Source organism: Gallinula chloropus, assembly GCF_964237585.1.
Source record: "Gallinula chloropus genome assembly, chromosome: 2".
NCBI classification, from domain to species: Eukaryota; Metazoa; Chordata; class Aves; order Gruiformes; family Rallidae; genus Gallinula; species Gallinula chloropus.
Window position 1 is genome coordinate 51,603,798 of NC_140086.1, and position 20,028 is coordinate 51,623,825.

Genomic DNA, 20,028 nt, shown 5'->3' on the forward strand with positions numbered 1-20,028 from the left:
ACCCTGACAGGCTCACAGGCACCTGTCCCCTCCCGGCGGCGAGCGGAAGCCCCATGTTGCGCAACGCTCGTCCGCCTGATGGCAGAGCGCAAAGGAGCGGGCAGCTCCCAGACGCCTTCAGCGACCCGGGGCTGACATACGGTGGGCAACATCCTGCCCCCGGCCCGCCGCCGGCGCCGTCCGACCCCTGACTGGAACGGCCGCTTTCCCCAGCGGGAAGCCTCCGCCTGAGCGGCGAGGGGCGCGCCTCCTTCTCCCCCGCCCGGAAGGGCCCAGCGCCGCCGCCGGGCTGCCAAACCCGCCCCGCCCGCACCGGAGCCGCGACCGTTGGGAACGCTCCCCCTCACCTCCCGCCCTTTCCTTCCCGGGTCTCGCGGGCGCGGCATGCGCGCGCCCCCTCCGACCGTTGAGCGGCGTGGCGGGGGATGAAAGGGGAAGGCGGGCAGCTGGGGGCCGAGCGGCAGCCGCGCGCGCCCCCGCCCCGCGCGCCCCCGCCCCGCGCGCATATTTTCCTTCCACCGCCTTTCCCGAGCTTGAGACGGAACCTCCGCACGCATGCGCCCTGCGCCGGCGTCCCAGCCGCCCCCCCCTCCCCCGACTGTTCAAACAGGAAGGCGGACATATTGGTGTCTCTCGCAGGTTCCCTCACAGCTGCCGCGGCCGGACCTTACGCTCTCCCCTCCCCTCAAGCCGCTTCCTTCCCTCCTCCCTCTCACGCTGCAGCCTTGGGTCGGTCCTGAAGTGGTCCGGGTGGCCGTTCCGTACCTCAGGTGGAGGAGCGGGAGGGGGGAGCTGCGCCGGCGTTGGCAGCGGCGGGAGGCAGCGAGGAGCCGCCGGCGGCCGCGCAGCGAGGAAGGGAGAGGAAGAAAGATGCTTTCGCCGTCGCTCCGCCGTTGAAGTGACTCTTCCCTTGCCCGCGGGGGGCACTCGCGGCGGGGGCCGGGGCGGCCTGTGCGCGCAGCTGGCAGCCCTGCGTTGCTTGCCCGCCCTCCAGGAGCAGGCAGGGCACAGCCGAGGAGAGGGGCAGCCTCTCCCCCCGGCCCGCCCCAGGCTCCCTCGCTCTGTGCCCATGGAAGGACCAGCCCCACGGCGCTGAGACACCCTGCTGAGAGGATTTGACTATTACTTTTTAATTCTCATTTTTGCCTTACTGGGGCGCCTGCAGGCTTTGGGGCTTTTGCCTCCCCCCTCGCCCCCCCCCCCTTTTTTTTTATTCTCTGTTGTTGCTTTTTCTTCTGTTTTTTCCGGAAAGCTGCGCTTCGGAACCTGGGACGGACCCGCCGCCGCTCCTGCCGGGCGAGGAGGAGGAACCGCTACGCTGGCTCCCAGGACGGCTTTCCCAGCTGGGAAAATGAGGTTGCTGAGACGCTGGGGCCCGAGTAGAGGTGGGAAGGAGAGGAAACCTGCTGCTGCAAAGCAGTGAGCAGCCCAGGAAAGTGCGTGCGTGCGTTGGAGGAGGGGGGGAGAAGCAGCAACGTGCCCCCCCCCCGCCGCGGACTCTGCTTCGATTTTCTCCCCCCTTGGCGGGGCAGCGTGCGGGACTTGTCTCAGAGACTTCTGTGATTGAAGGGATTTTGCGGGAACCCTCCTCAGCCTGGTGTAGGCTGCGTGGTTTCCCTTTTGTACTCGCTTGTTCCTGTTTTGGTTTTTTTTTTTTTACTTGTTTTCATTATTTTTATCCTTACTTTGCTCTGGAATAAGGGAAACTCGTTACCTCCGGAAACATGTCGACGGGCGAAACTTTTGAATCTCGGTTTGAAAAAATCGACGTGACTTTAAAGGACCCCAAATCCGAAGTGAACGTAGACTGTTTGCTGGTGAGTAGGGAGCGCCGACTGGGCCCCCGGTCCCGTCTCCCCGAATTTCTTACCCTGTGGGACAGAATCTCGCGCTCCCGGCTGAGTCACCGCCCCGCTTAACTCCGCACTAGTGTTTTGTTTACTCGGTGTTGAGCCAAGGGTGCGTGAACGTCTCAGTGCAGGGAGAGCGGTTCTGATGCCAAGGAGGTGCCCGCCCAGTCCTGCCTGACTTGTCATCTCTCTCGCTTCGTGCACCTTTCTGTCGTAAGGGGCGGTGGGCACCTTGTACAAAAAGGCGTAGCTCCTGAGCGCCAGTCCTGTGTGTGTGTGTGTGTAAGACTAAATGGCTTTGATATACCAACTCTCTCTCCAACAGCTTTGCTTTTCTTGAGGTCCTCTTATGTTGTTGTTAGGCATTGCAGCGCTGACTCCTGCCTGTTTAGGGTAGACGTTTGCAGATGCCGACTAATGATGTGTAAAACCCACCTCTGTTACCTTACGGGGGGAAGTTGTCATGGCAGAGGTTTGAATGCATTTTAAACTAGTTGGTGTGCTAGGCCTGGGGTAGAGGGCTGTTTGTTTATTGCTTCCCTGATTGATCATAACTGATGGTTCAAGTGTGTCTCCCCAGTGCGGTCAGTGGTATAACTGGATCCTAAGAAAGCAAATCATAACACTTCCTGACCTGAAAACAACATCACTTTGGACCAGCTTGACAACAGTGGATGATATATTGGGTCTGATTATTAAAAAGTAACAAAGTGTATGCCAAATCCAACCAAGTTGCTTGGGATGTAGCTGGATTCTTTGATATGCCTAGGGGATGCCCTTAAATAGTAGCAAATTGTGGTTTGTGATTTTATGCTGAAGTGGAGAATTTCTTTTCTTAGTAGCAAGTGATAACGGTTTTTTTGTGTAACTTTTTTTCCCCTCCCTGGTTTTCTGGTGTCAGGGAGGATAACAAGTATGCTGAATTTGGGCCTAGTGTGAGCTCTCACATTTGGGGTTGGGGTGAAAGGGAGGTGTGGGGTTGAGAGAGCAGTTTAATAGATAGTCTTCATCTTCTGCATGGCTTTTACCAGAAAGGTTGCTTGAGCATAAGGCAGTGGATAGGTGAAGAGAATTTAATCATATTATCTGTGCAGGTTGTGTACCCTGTTTAGCTGATTTCTGATTTGTGAGCTTCTGAAGTGTTGACAGGTCACCAGAGCCTTGTGGATGTTGCTGCTGCAAGGGGAAATAGCACTGTGTCTTCCAGTTAACTTGCTGCTTTTTATCTAATTTACGTATCTGTCATTTTTGGAACCACAACTAATAAGAACAACTCTGATGTTTAGAATGCGTTGTGTCAGTTATGATAACTCAAGACTACTGTAAAATCCTACAGTTTTACACTCGGCTTCTACTGATTGATATCAAGAGCACAGAGTGTTATATTAACCATGACACAATTTGCAAGTATGGTCTTTAATGCTGGCCATACTGTGGGGACCTTCCTGCATAGTGAGAAGGCTGCAGGCACCAAACATGGCATTACTATTGGCTTTAACCCTTCACCCTTTAATCAGTTAAGAGTTTGACCCTTTTCAGTTATCTTAATTGTGCTCTGGAGCCAAGATGCAGTCAGTTTGGGAATGAACTTGTTGGGATGCCTCCTGTCATGCTTATGTGAAGTTCTAGAACTTGTGTTTGCATCTCAGATCATAAGAATTTCCTTTAAATCACAATTGTTAAGGAATCTTCTGTGGGTTTTTTGGGCATACCTCTGAGTGTTCTTTTGAAGGTAGATTATTATGGTGTAGTCATCAGAATGATGGTGGGTTTATTTTGGTTGGGCTTTTTTAGCTGTCCCCAGATACTGTTCTTTTAAACTAAAATTAAAAGCCAAAATGCTTCTTAAGATATCAGCTGGTAGATTAACTTTGTGTGTGCTGGTCTCTATATCAGTCTCTCTGCCAGCCAGGCTTTTACTTCGTGTGGTATCTTTCATCCTGAGTAGATTCTCAGGCTCTTTGTTAAAAGAGTTTAAAAATCCAAACCTGTTCTAAAGAGTGTGAATCTGTGATTAAACCCTTTCTGAAGAGTTTACACCAGTTCTTAGTGTGGTGATTCACGCTACAAGCATCATTCTTGGCCCAATATATTCTTTATATAGTAAATCCACAGTAATCTACATGGATATGATTTTAAGGGAAAAATATGCTTAAGTATTAGGTGCAGTTCAATCACACCTAAATACTTGCTAAAACAAAAACCTCTTTCCCCTTCCCTTAGCCCCTGGTTAAAAAGGGAATCTTTCAGTGTCTAGGCCTGGTACAGTTGAAAATAAAATCATGTTTTTAGGATAAGACTCCATAAAAAACCCTCATCCTTTTATTTAGAAAATCTTTTAAATCTAACCCCCGTTTTCCCTTTTATTAAAGATGTGAATTGATGTTATTTATAATTGTTCACTTTTCCTGCGTGAAGGTGTTGGCTAAATGTGTGTTTCTGAGTGGTAATAGATGACTAACTGATAGACAGCCACTTTAAATTCAGCATCTAATATTCTGTACACACAGGCTTAAAATGCTGAAGTTCCCTTAGTTTCAAGAAAAGCACTTTTATTTTGGCTCTGAGGAGAAAAGTCTCAGTGATGCCCTTCACTTCTCTTTAGATGGTTTTGCTCTCCTTAGTTTTACTTAATTTTGCTTCTCTTCTTTCAGTTTGTAGCTCCTGTAGACTAAAAGGCAGGTATTGAATTTAACCTTTAAATCAGTTCTGTAACCATTTTGGGTTTTGTAAACATCATGAGCTAGGTTCTGTATGCTAGAAAGATTCTAAATTTATATGTGAAGTGATATGAGAACACTAAAAGAAGATGGGGGGTGATAGAAAGGAAGGCAAGCTACTGTTTCAGGAACGTGTGGGAGAAGAGTTCTGACGAGCAGGTGGAAAAGATGGAGTGTATGTAAGTTCAATTGACACAGGAAGTAAATTCATAAAGCTGCAGGAGAGAGATGTGTTGATTTTTTTTTCCTGTCTTATGCAACTGTAATAAAACAGTAAGAAAATGGTGAGTAACTTATAACTAACTTACTAAATTGTTTTGTTTCTTTGGGGCTTCCATGCACTAGATTTAGTACTTTGCTGGGAAATCAGAGATAGCTGACTTTGAGCTCTGAAGAGGCTGAAGCCTAGGTTCTGTCCTAAGCATGTGCCACAGCATCATGTAGTGCTTCTTCTCAAAATACCAGGTCCTAGGGTACTAGAAAGATCTAATGAGACTGTGAAGGCTGTATTATGTAGTAGTCATCACACTAAGGTGTACCGTGATGAGGGACTGGTGAATACCGTAGGTGTACTAAGTAGAGCCAAAGGCGATGTAAGTGGCTAGCTATTAACTTGAGCTCATTATCTCATTAATGATATTAAGCAGTGGGAAGCAGTATTCAGTGGCCATACGTCTGCAGAGGTTTTTATATTAAAACAGGTTGCTTATTCCTGTGTGTTTCTTAGTAAATCCTTGAGATTCATGGGCTTCCAGTTTTTGGAGAGGGAAGGGATGTAATGGGACAGTGGGTGGGGGATATCTTGAAGCTGCCCATGCTTTTGGTTAATAAATGAGTAAATTTTTATGAAAATGCTTTTTGATGTGCTTTCTGCTCTGAAAATAACTCATGGAGTCTTTTCCTGTTTTATGTAGATGCCTGAGTAACTGATTATTCAAGTACTTAGTCAATTACCTGAGTGGTTGATTTTTTTTTTAGAAAACTTAATATCTTGATGGTCTTCAAAAATGTCACGTGTCACAGGTCCGTCAGTTCAGCTTCAAATTAACTGTCAACAGTAAACACTGCGTATGACAAACTTGTTTTATCTAGCCTCAAGAGGTTTCCATTTTTGTAACACCAAAATACACAGTCATAGAGCTTAATTCACCTGCTTTTCCAAGTTCTATGTCATATGCAGCTAGATGAATGAATGTTCATCTGTCTTGCCTAGGAAGAGGCTAGAAGATCTCACTTTCTTTGGAATTTGGAGTTTAAATCGCTATTGTCACTAGATCTTTTTCTCACCACTACTTAGAACTTTTGAAGACCTTGTGGTTAGGAGCTTGGGAAATAAATAAAAAAAGAAACTGAAACAAAATACAGCTTAAAGTACCTTTATGTAAGAGGTTCTTATCTTTGAAAATAACTTTTGAAAAGGTCCTCAAGGTCCTGTGCTTCGGTAAGGGCAATGGCCAGTGTCAGTACAGGCTGGGTGTTGAATGGATTGAGAGCAGCCCAGTGAAGGACTTGGGGCTAGTCAGAATATCTGAATATCTCTCTCATCTGACAGGAAGAGGCTTTTCACTGGGGCCTGTAGTGACAGGATGAGGGGTAGTGGTTTTAAATTGAAAGAGAATAGATTTAAATTGGACGAGAAGGTTTCCTTTGAGAGACTGGCACAGGCTGTCTAGAGAAGCTGTGGCTCCCCCTTCCCTGGCAGTGTTCAAGGCCAGGTTGGATGGGGCTTTGGGCACCCAGGTCTGGTAGAGGGTGTCCCTGCCCAGGGCAAGGGGCTTGGAACAAGATGGTCTTTGGGTCCCTTCCAACCCAAATAGATCTGATTTTGTAGTTGGATTTAAAATAAGACTTCTGGCTGACCTAAAATATAATTCCGTGTCTTCAAGTTATGTATCCAAGCTTTATATGAAAAACTAATTATAATTGCAGGTTATTATTGCCTGCTCATCACTAAGAATCATGAAATGCATAGGTTGATTTGAAGTTAATGAGAAGTATGTAACTTGATACGTTAAAGGTAAAATGCAACTGTAAGTTTGCTCTGGAAATGCAGGAACTTGGTGGACTCTCGTTTAAGGTTGCATCTCTTACATGACTTACTATAAGTAAGCCACTGTAGAGGTGGTGGGACTGTCAGTATGTCCACATTTGCTTCACAGTGTATGGTAGGTTTTATGCAGGAATGAGTTCACTTAACCAATTCTTATGCTCATAAAACTAGAGGCTGTAGGCATGTAATGATTTTTCCTATTAGAAATTTTAATCAAGAACAACAATAGAAAGGTGATATTAAGACACACTTCAACAAGAGGAATATAAAAAAACCCCAAACAGACCAATGTAGTAGATTACAAATATTCTTACTTGATAAGAGTATTTATAAACAATGTCCTTTTCCCTGGCAACTGCTGAGTGTTTTTGGTTTTTGGGGGTGGTGGGAAGGAAGAGGGAAACACCTGGAATTTGTTTGCTGGATAAATTGAAAATCAACCTGTTGTTATGTAAATCTTTGAGGACAATGATAGCTTCAGGAGCCGCTCATTGAGAAATTAATAAATATTTAGAAGCACTGGGAGTAGATGATAGTGGTAGCCTTACAGTTGCAGTTAGGGAATTCCCTAGGACATACTTTAGTACTACATGAAAAAGGTTTTTTTTTTTTTTTTAGGTCTCTTACAGAGGAATACTGAGATGTTTGTCTCAGTACAGGATGTTTATCTTGAATTTGAGAGATCCCAAAACATGTAATTAAAGGCTTCTATGTTTTTGTGGATGTTCCTTGATGCTATTTATCGAAACTCCTTTGTCATCAAGAAATGCAGTTCCAACAGGAGATGCTGAAAAACTGTACAACTTATTTAAGAACAGAACTGGAGAATGGTTGAGAACTGTTCTGTCTTTGCCCTAATTAGTCCACTCATTCAAACAGCAGTAAAGCCAGAAGGATGATGAGACAATATTAGTAAAAATGTAAGCACTGTGCAGGCAACACCCACTTACAGCTCATTTAGAACAAATGCAAATAATACCAGCTTTTACCTTTCTCAGGAGCTTACTGAAATGAACACATGGTTTAACAGTGGTTGAATGAGAGCAGAAACTTGGTCTTTGTGAAGAAGTGGTTTGGAGCTGTATGGTCTAGCTCTGAGACAGTTGCGTCTCCTGTAGTGTAATCTCTAGCCAGGTTTTTTCTTTGGATATCCAGCAATACTGAAAAGTCTGACATCATCATCAGAGTATAGCATGCAGTGGTGATTCTTTAGTTACAGCAGTCTAGAGACTGTCTAAACAGGCAGCCTTTGCTTGGGCCAGTTAGCTACCCATGTTGCTACAGGAGAGTCAGCTCAGGGTTGGTACCAGCTTCTAACTGGAGCACAGGTCAAAGTCTATTCTGATACCCAAAATCTTGCAGATGATTGGCTTTGACTGACTGAAAGACTGCCACTCCCTGTCAATATTTATATAGTACAAACTGTCATGGGGACAGTACTTAAGATTTCTTTATTACTAGGTCTTAATTAAAATCCAGCCATTCATTGCTTTGTTTCAGCTTTCCCTCTTAAATTTCTTACATGCATTTTTCAGTTTCTTTTTATAGAGCTGAAAAATATGTGAAAGTTTCCTTGTTTTTTTTCAGTTGCATGGTCTGAAGTGATGTAAAGACTTGATGCTTGGAAACCTCTGGAGAAAACACTGCCCAAACTAAGGCTTTATTTTGGACTGTGGGTTGGAAGTACCTAAATGTCTTTCTAGCCTGTGTGCGTCTGTACTGCGCAGCTTAGAATTGATCTGGAAACACAAGTGGAATATGTACTTGCTTTTTCCTTTCATGAGTCATAATATGAACTGAAAAAAATAAATCCTTGAATTCTCAGCTGTAAACATTATGTAAATATTGAGTAATTATGTCTTTATCTTTTTTCTAAGAATCTGCAAAGTATTGAGATAGAATTTACTACATCTGAATACAATGCAGCACTAAGATATGAACGCATTCAGAGGAAAACCTGATAAAGTCTATTGATGTTACATATCTACATATAAAATGCTGTTTTCCTGTATAGTCACTGACTGCTAGGAAAGTATTGTTTCTGTGGAAGTGATGCTACTTTTTTACAAAATAAATAATGACCAAATTAAAAAAAAAAAAAGCCCAAACTACACGAAATTAAGTATGTCATCTGGAATGCACTTTCCAAAGAAGAGGCCAGAAGCTGCTTCTGGCATCTGGAGATTCCAGCTAGGAAATTTTTCTTTGGTTTGTGGTTGAAGAAGTTATATTTTCAGTAGATGGTTAGTAGGACTTGTATTACAGCCATAATGGGTATTTCAAATGGGAAAATGTGAAGGAAGGATGTTCAGGGCATTCGTTTTGTACTGGTCACTGATAGATGATGCTACACATACTCTTCCAAGAAAAATTGAGATACTAAGATCCTTATGTCCATATTTTAATTAGAAGCTTCTAAAGAAAACTCAGTGTTTCTCTTCTCTAAATCAGTTACTTTGGAAGATGATTTGGGAGTTTTCCTTCTTAGTATCTAATAACCACGTGCACAGTAGAAATGGTATTGAAGAGTACAAGTGATCATTATTTCACAGAATGATTGAGGCTGGTAGGGACCTTTGGAGGTTGTTTTGCCTCATCATCCTGCTCTGTCAGGGTCACCTAGAGCAAGTTGCCAGGATGGCTGTTCAATAGCTCAAAGGAGAGGTACTCCACAACTTCTCTGGGCAACTTGTAATTTTCCATTTCTCAACAGTGCACGACTTGGTTGATGCTGCATAGTGGAGAATAAAATTACCAAAACTAAACCTAAAAGTACTAAGTAATTATTTGCAGAATTCTACAAGTGTTTTGGTTGTCTTAACCTGGCTAGTAAACTTCTTTGTAGCCCAGATAATTTTCTTCTGAGAGGTATCAGCCACAGAAGATCAGAAGGAGCTTTCTGCATGGAGACAATTGTAGATTTGGAGACTTTAAGCATAAGGGTTCGTGTTGTATCCCTCTCAGCAATTTTCCCCTCAAAATGTGAGAGTTGGTAAGCTCGTTAAATTTTATTTGTGATTGTGGTTGAAACAAATTAGACATAGACTTCTTCAGTTGGAGGAGGAAAAAAAGTTAATGCCTTGCTCTGACTCCCAGTTTACACTGCAGTAGTGCCACTTCAGTCTTTCATGATTCCGAACCTTGGCAGCATGCTGTATGTGTGTACGTATTCTCCTTGTGACAAGCAGTGAGGGAGGCTGGGTAAGGCTTTATTTTTGTCATAAGAATGTGGAAGACCTTTTTGATACTTAGGGACAGGAACCTGTCCATGGGGGATGGGTGAAAAGAGGGGAGAGGCTGCTTGTGGTAGAAGCTAAAGTGTTGCTACAATGGACTGTCTTCCTGGAGTATGGATGGCAGCATGTTAACTCTAACATTGAGATCTAGGAGCATCTTTGACTTAGTGTGGTGTTAACTCTCTGTTAAGGTATTTAGGAGGGGAGAAAGCCTCTTCAGCCAGAAGACTATAAAGTAGAAGTGGATGGGAAAGATTCTTCAAGGAGGAATGAGACTGAAGATGAGGCAATGAGTTTGTGCTGGATATACTTGCCCTGTGCCTTTTCAGATGCCAGATTGTGCAAAACAATACCTGACATGAAACTGTTGTTGAAAATAGAGGCAATACTGGTGCCTTACAACTTTGTCTTGATATTATGCTCTGCTGTCAGTGTTAGAAGGGGGAACCATAGAATTTCTTCACAAATGCTGCTTTGTTATGAATCTTACATTAATATGTTTTATGCTAATTTCTTCTTAGAAAGCAGCTTTGATTGTGGCATGCAAACAATTCTGTCAGTATTAAACTGAGAGAGTTTACTGTCCCCTTGCAAAGAGATACCAGGTATAGAAATAGATATCCGTAAAGGAATTTCTTATGAAGTTAGGATGAGAGTTGGGCTTGTTCAGCCAGGAGAAGAGAAGGTTCCGAGGAGACTTTACTGTAGCCTTCCAGTACCTAAAGGGGGGCTTACAAGGGGGATGGAGAGGTACTGTTTACAAGGGTGTGTACTGATAGGACAAGGTGTAATGGGTTTAGACTAAAAGAGGGTATGTTTAGATTAGACATTAGTAAGAAACTCACCACTGTGAGAGTGGAGATGCAGTGGTAGAGGTTGCCCAGAGAAGCTGTGTCTGTCCCCTCCCTGTCAGTGTTAAAGGCCAGGTTGGATGGGGTTTTGGACACCCTGTTCTGGTGGTGGGTGTGCCTGCCCATAGCAGAGGGGTTGGAACTAGATGGTCTTTGGGGACCCCTCAAACCCAAACCAGTCTGTGTAATCAAAAGATGCCATTTAGAGGAAGTGGAGTGTTACGATGCTGATGCTGCTGGAGCTGCTTCAGTTCTGGGAATGGCACTGTAACTGACTCTTATGGAACTTTCTGCCTTCAGCGCAGTTGATTTGGACTAGCATCAGGGAATGTTGGGATGGCTGTGTGGTTCTTGACATTACCTGTTCTTTTGGTCATGACAACCTCCTCTGTGAGCTCCTGGAAAAGATGGGAGTCAGATCAACTTCACCTTTGTATAAAGAAATGTTTCTCTTGTAGTTCTTGAAGTTCATGGAAGAGAAGAAGTTAAGGACTATAGATTCTAGAGGAAAGGAAAAAGGAATTTGTTGATGTATACTTTTTCATTGCAGTTTAGCAAACTCATAGTCATAGTCTGGAATAAAAGATTGATTAAAACCATATATTTGCAGGTTGAGGAGAATCTTTGCAAGTGTGGGGTTGTTTTCTATGCCCTGGGAGTATGCTCTTGATTTTTAATTTAAGATTCAACCAGAATATGTAGTTGAAGTTTTTCCATCAAATCAGGTGGTTTTGTTGATAGCATGAAGTTAGGTTGACTAACTATACCAAAACAGGACATTTCTCATTTTCCATGTATCTTGGTGTTTTAACATTCAGCCAACTTACTTTCCAGTGGTGTTGCATTACTCGTATTCAGTGGGAGAAAGTAACAGTATCTAACGAAGTTGTATGTTATAAACAATTTTCTGAAATAAGCTTTCTTCTGCAAGAGGAATTATCTGTCAAGTCTAAATTCAATTTTTAAAATCTCTCTTATGAAGTGATAGGTTAGCAAAAGTGGGAAAATGAAATATGGCTGTAAGTTTTTTAAGAATTACTTTCAGAGGTAATTGTAGTTTTAGCACGTTTTCTTAGAGGAGTTGGAACATAACCTTTTTCATAACAATGGAAAAACACACTCTTTGTATTTTAACAAGTAACTTAAAACTTTGAGCTAAAGCTCCAAAGTTAAGGTTAGAGAATCACCTGCAGATCTTGCTTGCCTTGGAATTACATCATGATAAATGTTTGTAATGAAGTGCAGTTTATCCATCCTAGAACTGTAGAAGAGAGCTGCTGTAAGCCTGCTGTTCTCATCTAAAAGGAAGTGGGACCAGAATTAACCGGAAGAGCTTATGCTTAAGTTGGGCAAGATACCTGTGTTCTCAGCTTTGCAAAACACAAGAGTCAGTTTTAAAACAGAAGGGGAATTCTGTTATCAAGTTCTCATGTTCTTTGCTGTCCAGATCAGTTAATTTGTTTCGCTTCCACTGAAGAAGTAGAGAAGTTATAAAGTTCTGATAAGAAGTGGAGGAGGAGCAACTAATTGAGTTGATGACAAGAAATAATTCTGTCAGTAACGCCAAGGCTGTTTTTTCACAGGCTCTTGAGTTGATTCTTAAACTGCAGTGGATGTTTGCCTCCCATAAATTACTTAATTCTTACTAATTTTAAAACTAACTATTCATCCATTTGACTTTCGAGACTGTGGAAAGTCATTTCTATTTAAATATATTTGTTTGAGTATCAAAGCTTGCCTGAGAAGATGAAGTTGAAATTAAAGTTGGTTTGCCATATTGACCTCTTTCTCCTCCTACTTGGTAAATGAACTAATAGAGGGCATCAGTGCAATATCAGACTGTGATATTGTCCTTTTGTGCTTTTGGATATTCCTGACTGTTGAACACAAACCAGATTTCATTTAGAGCGTGGTGGTGTAGGACAAAAAAAAAAACCCTCTTTGTGTAGAAGGAAGTCTTGTCTGTCCATAACATACAAATACAAGACTTAGAAAATGAGCAAGGAAATTAGGAAGATTATAATTAAAGATAATTTTGGGGTTGGAACTGTTTGCTTGGGCTATGGTGACTGAAGTCAGGGCTTCCTGATTTCTTCAGGCATTTTGTGAATCTGTTGTGAGTTTTTATTTTCTGCATCTAAAATAAGGAACTACTCTCCCTACTCCTTCCCCCAGCCTTGTGGGTTTGATGGTGTGGAGGCAAGTACTGTTTGTACTCTTTTGAAGAGTGAAGGAAATTTCAGTGGTAGTACCATGGTGTATTTGAAAAACAGACATCAAGCTTCAAGCACGCATGGCAAAAATCAATGACCAAATTCTCGGCAACAAGGCTTTTTAAACAAAGTCAAAAGGAAGGGGTGAGTCTGTAGCACAGCAATGAAGATGTGGTGTAAACTGTGCTGTTTTAATACAAGGCATTGCTTTCAGATTCTGAAGTGTTTTGAATTAGAGTTGTATTTTGTTTAGATACAGATGTTCCTTTGGATAAGTAGGGGAAACAAATTTATCTGAACATACTTATGACATTTGTTTCTCTGTATTAGTCTATGTTAGTAGATGAGCCTAAAAATTACTTTGCTTCAACATAACAAGTACATTTTTACAATGCCTCAACTTAGAATCATAGAATCACTTGGGTTGGAAGAGACCTTCAAGATCAAAACTTTATTAGCATGGAAACTTTAATTTCCATAGCATTCGTTGGTCTCAAATTTTGTATAAACTGTGTGGGAGGGATTTATTGTATTTCAGGGTGGGGAGGGGGGCAGAATTTGAGAAATTAAGAACTTAATGAAATTTGATGCTTTTTATGGAAAAAATTGGTACTGTCTGACTGAGCTCTGTTGTGCATGTATGTGAAGCTGTGAAAATGAGGATGTATGCATTTTAAACTGCAGTTAAACTTATAAACTACAGTGACCGATGCTCAGTTGTGTAACATGAGGCTGTTCCTTTTTGCCATATTTTCCAGTAGTGTAATCACTTGAGGAAAAGGAAGGAAGATCACTAAAATGTCCACCAACTGAAGCAGTTTGAAGGTTGTAATAAATAATAAAGTTCATTAGTTCGCTGAAATAATTCTTCTAGTTAGCCTTACATAAAGTGTGTTTCAGAGCTTTCCAGGAAAACTTCTCTGTGAAAAAGCTTAATGAATCATTTGAGATAATCATTAATAAATGAGCTGGCTAGAAAGAAAAGATTTGTTCAGTACATTCATGGTACTTGTGTGTATGTGTGTGTGTGTGTGTGTGTGTATATAAAGATGAAAACAAAAAAGTCCTGACATGCCTTTTCCTTAAAAAAACCCAGCAAATTCAGTTTAAATACTCTTAACCTTCAGAATAATTGATAGCAGGTTTTTTTTTTCAATACTGTGAAATTACTATTTCCTACTCTAGACTTTGTTAGGAAGAGCTATGATGAGAATCTCTCTGTTACCTGTGTGATGACACCATTCAGGGAATGTCACAAGGAATTACCTGCATGAATTTACTGATATGTAGTTGAATTGGAGTTAGTTTTGATGAGACATGAAATACACCATTTTAAAAAGATCTCTCAGTGGTCAATAATTTTTACTCAGGCTGGCAGCCTGTCACACGTGGGGTCTTCCAGGGACAGATACTGGGCCTCATGTGGTTCAACATCCACATAAACAATGTGGATGACGGGATGGAAGCATCTGCACCATGTTTGCCAATGGTGTTAAACTGAGTGGTGGGGTGGACACGTCAGAGGGAGAGCCGTCTTGCTGAGAAACCTGGATAGGCTGAAACAGTGGGCAAGCAAGAACAGTGTGACATGTAACAAAGACAGATGCAACACAACCAGAGAGCCTGGATCTGTGTAGCTGGGGAGCCATCTTGCTGAAAGGGACTTGGTGGGCAGCAGGGTTATCGTGAGTCAGCGGTGCAGCAATGAAGGCAAGTTGGAGCACGGGTTGCACCCTGAGGGTGTTAGTAGCAGAGGTGGAGATGTGATCACCCTGCTCAGCAGTGGTCAGGCTTCAGCTGGAGTGCCATGTCCAGTTCTCTTTCCCCACAATTTAAGAAAGACATGAGCTGGAGAAAGTCTAAAGAAGGGTCACAAAGATGATCAAAGGGCTGGAGAATGTGCCCCATGAGGAAAGGATTTAGATCTTTTTGTGGAGAAGGCTTGGGGGAGACCTCATTGCAGTATTAAAAGGTGGCTGCAAAGGGGATAGAGGCTTTTCACAAGGAGACACATGGAGAAGACAAGGGGTACAAGTTGCACTGGTAGAGGTTTTGTGTTTATATAAGAAAAAAAATTTTACAGTGACAACAACTGACTACTGTAGCAGCCTCCCCGTGGATGTGGTAAAGTCCCTGTTGGGGATTTTCAGGATGGAACTGCACAGGGTGCTGCATAATCTCATTGAGGCTCTTTCCCACGAAAGTTTGGGCAAGGAGACCTTTCAAGGTCCCTTCCAACCTTTGGCTAGTCTTTGATTCTGTGATTCTCAAGCTTTAGAGAAAATCCCAGCGCAGTGTTTCTCTGGTTGATTTTCCTTTTGTCATTTTCTAGCTTTGGTTTTGAAACATCAGTGAAGTTCTTGAATCAGTTCAATCTGTTTGCAGCAGTGCTAGTTAAGCAGTATTGCTTTCTCAGCCATAGATTGAAGACCCTGCTTTCTGGGATGATACTTCACAGGATATAGTATCTATGTTGAGCAGCACAATGTTCATGTCACTTGTCTTGTAACATGCAGTCATATTTTTCAGGCCAAATGGTAACTATAAATTGCAGTTGTATCTGAATTAAAAACAAAAAGACCCCACCACCAAACCAAAAAACCAGCCAACCCGCACAGAGGAAGCAGTGCCTCTTGAGTTATTTTTTCCTCTTTGTGGTGTTTAATACTTTTCAAGTGAAGATGAACTCTGGAAGGAGGAAAAAATATTGCCAAGATTTAAACCAGCAAGTTCAAATTATCCATTTAGGTTGTAAAAAGATACCTACTAAGCTAAGAGCAACTTACAAAACGATCAGGAGCAAATAGGAGTCCTTGTGCATTCAGTAGGTTTTGTCTCATGGTGGCTTCAGGTGAGAACTTGCTCAATTAGCATGTAATGTTCCAGATTATAATTTAGCATGGAATGAAATTTTTAGTAGATGAGGTGTAATTCTTTTTCATTAATGTGGCAGTAATACAGATAATTTGAATTATGAAAGATTGTTGCAATATACAATCAACAGTAGTGAAGTAGAAGTTGTACTGCATGAAGATGTGCAGCTTCTTTACAAAATCATGACTTCAGTTACCTTTTGAAAGCATGAGATGCATAATTGAAGTAGTTGATTAATTCTTTGCGCTTGAAAGGTGTCAGATTAAAAAATATATATATATACACCTGCACTGCTCTCTAATTTCAAGTGTATTTTTTTCTCAATAGGTTATTATTCTGTAAGAAAACTTAGAAGGGCCGGAGATTCATTTTAGATTTTAGCTTTTGCAATCAGATGAGCATTAGGGTGATCTAAAGCAACAATCTCCAAGTCAGTGTCCATCAAGAGTGAGGCCACAGTCTTGCTGCAACAGGCGTCTTGTTTCTGTTTTGTAAAGTAGGGTCCATTATAGCTGCTGCCCTTGTGCCACATGCAGTAGCTGTGGTACTTTGGCACATGCCTTTTAAGGTCTACCTTTCAGTACCACAGTTAATAGCAGATACATTAGATGAAATACAAAGGCATCATAAAAATTCAGTGGAAAGAGCGAATCTAATAGTAGCTAGTGATTTTGGTCTTTTCTTGGTTGTGGTTATGTAAGGTATTGGTATCCTACGTTCACTTTTGCAGAGAGTAGCTGCTCCATCATCTGCTGTGCCAAACAGGCAAATTCAAGCACTGTTACTGACGTGTGGCAAGGAAAAGACATTAAATTAGGGTATCTTTTAACCATCTTTTTACTATCGGCTTTCTGTTTGTTTCAACTAGCTCAGAATACATTGTGTTGGTAATTGAGTCTTGACAGAACTGAAGAAGTATATTTTTAAGACACCTAAAGGTGTATTCATTTTTTACAGAAAGCAGGAAACTTATTCTGAGCATGGGTAAGGAATGTAAGCTATGATTGGCTTTGTCATTCTTAAGATATTACTGCTGGCTCTGTTATTGAGGCTTTGGCATTTTGGTAATTAAAAAGCAAAATACATTTTTGACATGCTCAGAATACTGAACAGTGTCTGAAAACAGAGTGAGTCAGGTTGTAGGGTCTTCAGAAGATCTTCAGCTTTTAAGATTGACTTTTGTGGAGAAACTGTGTGAGATTTCAGAACTAGTGCCCAAAGCTCTTTTTCTAAACTGTCTTGCCCTTGTCTTCTGGGCAGTTGTGAACTTTCATACTAGTTCTCAGAAGCAATAACTTGTCTACTTACAGATGGGTTTGGTTTGACTCAGTGTTAGTGTTCTGTATTCTTATTTCCTTAGAGCAGGATGTACAAATAAGAGGTATGCTCAATGATACCATAAGTGATGTCATCATCTTTCATCCTGCACTCTCATTTATGAATAACTGGCTTTTAAAAGAATCCGTTGAACTAGACCAAGTGTCATCTTATGTTCTAGGGAATAAAGAAGGAGGTTTTTCAGTGTGGTAAGACTATATAATAGTTGAGATTTGTCATGTCATAGTGTGATAGGTGGAGAAAGAAACAAAATCATTAAGAAAGGACTAGTTCACTCACTTGTCCCTTAAGTCCACATTGGAAGGAGAAAGCAAGCTCTAAACCTTTGAATGTGATAGTGATCTTAAAGTTGAACTACAGTGATTCAAAAAAGAGAAGAAGTTCAGTTCTTTTTTTCTATTTGCTGTAAGTCATACAATGTGATATCTTGACTGAAGCCAGTAAGGGGGGGGTTGAATGTGGTTTATATGATACTATTAGGTGAAATACTGCATTGCTTGAAGACATTGTCTTAAGCATAGAGCTTTGTGTCATGAACTATTTGTAACTTTTCAAGTGCTTAAGAGTGTGTATGTGTTGCGGTGTTTGATCCTTCTTACTCTTACTGCCAAGCAAATAATGTGAGTGAAAATGAAAGTGATAGACTTTTTTGATTATTTTTAAGGGTTGGTTGTTTGGGATTTGTAAATATATGTATATAGTATATATACACACAGATACTTCCTGCTGTTAGACCTTTCCTACTGATAAGAAGTTGGGTTTTTTCCTTTTCTAGATCATATTCCTTATCTGTAATTCAGAGTCTAGGTAACTTTATTAACAGAGGTTACTTCAGTGCCAGTGTGTTTTGTTTGAATACCACAAAAGATGTAACTGTTTCCTTAATTTCCCCTTGAGTATGTTCAGTTATGGAATGATCATGTAAATGACCATGGTTGGTAGTGAGCTTCTGTTTACAAAATGACTGTTTAAATGTAGGTATTTTTGTATTTCTTCAGAAGTTGGCTCTGTGGTCCAGCGTGGATTTCTGGAAAGCAGAGTGCAGAAGTTCTGACAAAAGTAGAATTCTGAATTCGTGGGATGATACTACAGCTTTTTAATTATGTTCTGGAATATCACTTGATATCACTGTTTAGAAATGATATCAGTGTTGATATCATGATGATTATGATATCATCATTGATGATATCACTGTTTACAGATTGGGAACCTGCTTAGTTAGGTGTTCTACAAATGCGGAGTTTATATGGGTGGGAAGCAGCAGATGCTACGTGACTTGACAGGACATGACTTTTGAACCACTGGTTGTATCTACAGGTATATACAGATATATATATATGCACACTAGGTATCACAAGTTACCTTAGTTCCTGTAGATTTCCAAGAAAGTAGTGTTTTTTTAATTGCCTTTTTTTTTTTTTAAATTGGATGCTGAAAAATATTTTTCTAAAACAAATACTTGGAAAAAATCATATAGAGGCCTGATGCAAGTCAAACACAGCCTTTCACTAGCTTTTGTTTTATTCTTTAGAGAATGTGTTTTTATCAGTTCTCTCTGCTTAATGAGAAACTGAGTGATGGCTACTCAAAAATGGTCTGTGAGGTGGGGGAACAGAAAATATAAAGTCAGCATGCTCTGATTTGTGTCATGGCATGCTTTTATAGTGTGACAAAAATATTGCTTGTCCTCGTCTCCTGTAGAGATTAAGTTAATCAGCCCAAGCTCAGCCTTGCTCCCTTGTAAGGACAGGCAGGAGAGAGTTTGACAAGATTCCATGGTAGTGGCAATGGTCCAGGCAGCCCTGGCTCACTTTCCTCTTGGGATAAGATTTGTTTTCTCCCCTCTACTAACTCTAAAAGAAAATCATGGCTTTGGAGGATATCTGTCTCAATCTGTTGCACCTTCTTTGAGTGTGCAGCTGTTTTTCCCAAGTTCTGAAGTGTTATGTGGGGAGAACAGTATTAGGGGGGAGCTGACTTAGTTGTTCATATCAATGTAGCTGAAGAACTCGGTGGCATATTTGTTGTTCTGCTGTTTCTGTGCATTTTAGTATTTTTCATCCCTGTGATATCAGTATCTAAGCTTGAAAAAAGATACCTAGTGTCTCAAAGTTGAATGCCACTGTTATGAAGTCCTGCTGTCTCTGTCTCGTGCTTGAGTAGCTGTATTGGAAATATTGGGACATACTTTGTTTCTTGGTGTGTGAAGTCAGTACTTTATTTTCCTCAAGCATAAGTCTCAACGCTTAAAAGTAACATAGAAAAACTTATTTGCATCTCTGTAAATGAACTTGCAAACCTAAGAAATTGCAACATCTCCAGGCCCAATTGATGATTTATAATTCTTCCTCTAGTCTTGACAATGCCAGATAAACTGGCTTGTATTCTTGCAATGTTACATATGGTAAATCCTTATTGGTTATTATGTGAAAAACTTGCAATTGGAAAAAGGCACCATGAGTTTCATTGGACAGCTTTTGTTCTGTTTTGTCATTTCAATACTTGAGTATGGAACATGTTTTCTTGGAGGTTTTTCATTTTGTTACACCTTTCTTTTCTTTTTTCAAATCATTCAAGTTTTTTTTCCTGATTGTACCATGGTGTCTGAAAGGGTAAAAAGAGTGCTTAGAGTTTGATGTTTTTAAAAATACTGGTGAAGTATTTCTTGACCTGAAAGCAACCACTATTAGTAGCTTGAAAATACAGTTAAACATCCGGTATTAATTAAAAATTGTGTGACTAATGTCATTATCTGTACATGTTACTGTTTCTTCTTCAGGTGGATTTTGAAAAAGAGGCCACCGGTCTTTGTCACACCTTTTTTAATTGCTTAAGATAGTGGGGAAAAGCATGTTTTTGTAGGTCAATTTACAAAATTAATGAATTGGATTCTGGA

General features: G+C 41.1%; 1 protein-coding gene across 1 annotated transcript in view; it reads left to right on the top strand.

Moving 5' to 3' along the window:
• Positions 1–1,376: 1,376 nt before the first annotated feature.
• Positions 1,377–20,028, top strand: part of ROCK1 (Rho associated coiled-coil containing protein kinase 1) — a gene marked incomplete at its 3' end in the record, with an annotated part of 84,743 nt that continues 66,091 nt past the window's right edge. Inside the window, exon 1 of the mRNA XM_084280122.1 lies at positions 1,377–1,817. Coding sequence (XP_084136248.1) covers positions 1,725–1,817 — 93 coding nt within the window. The 5' untranslated portion in view covers positions 1,377–1,724. The remainder of the gene's footprint in view (positions 1,818–20,028) is intronic.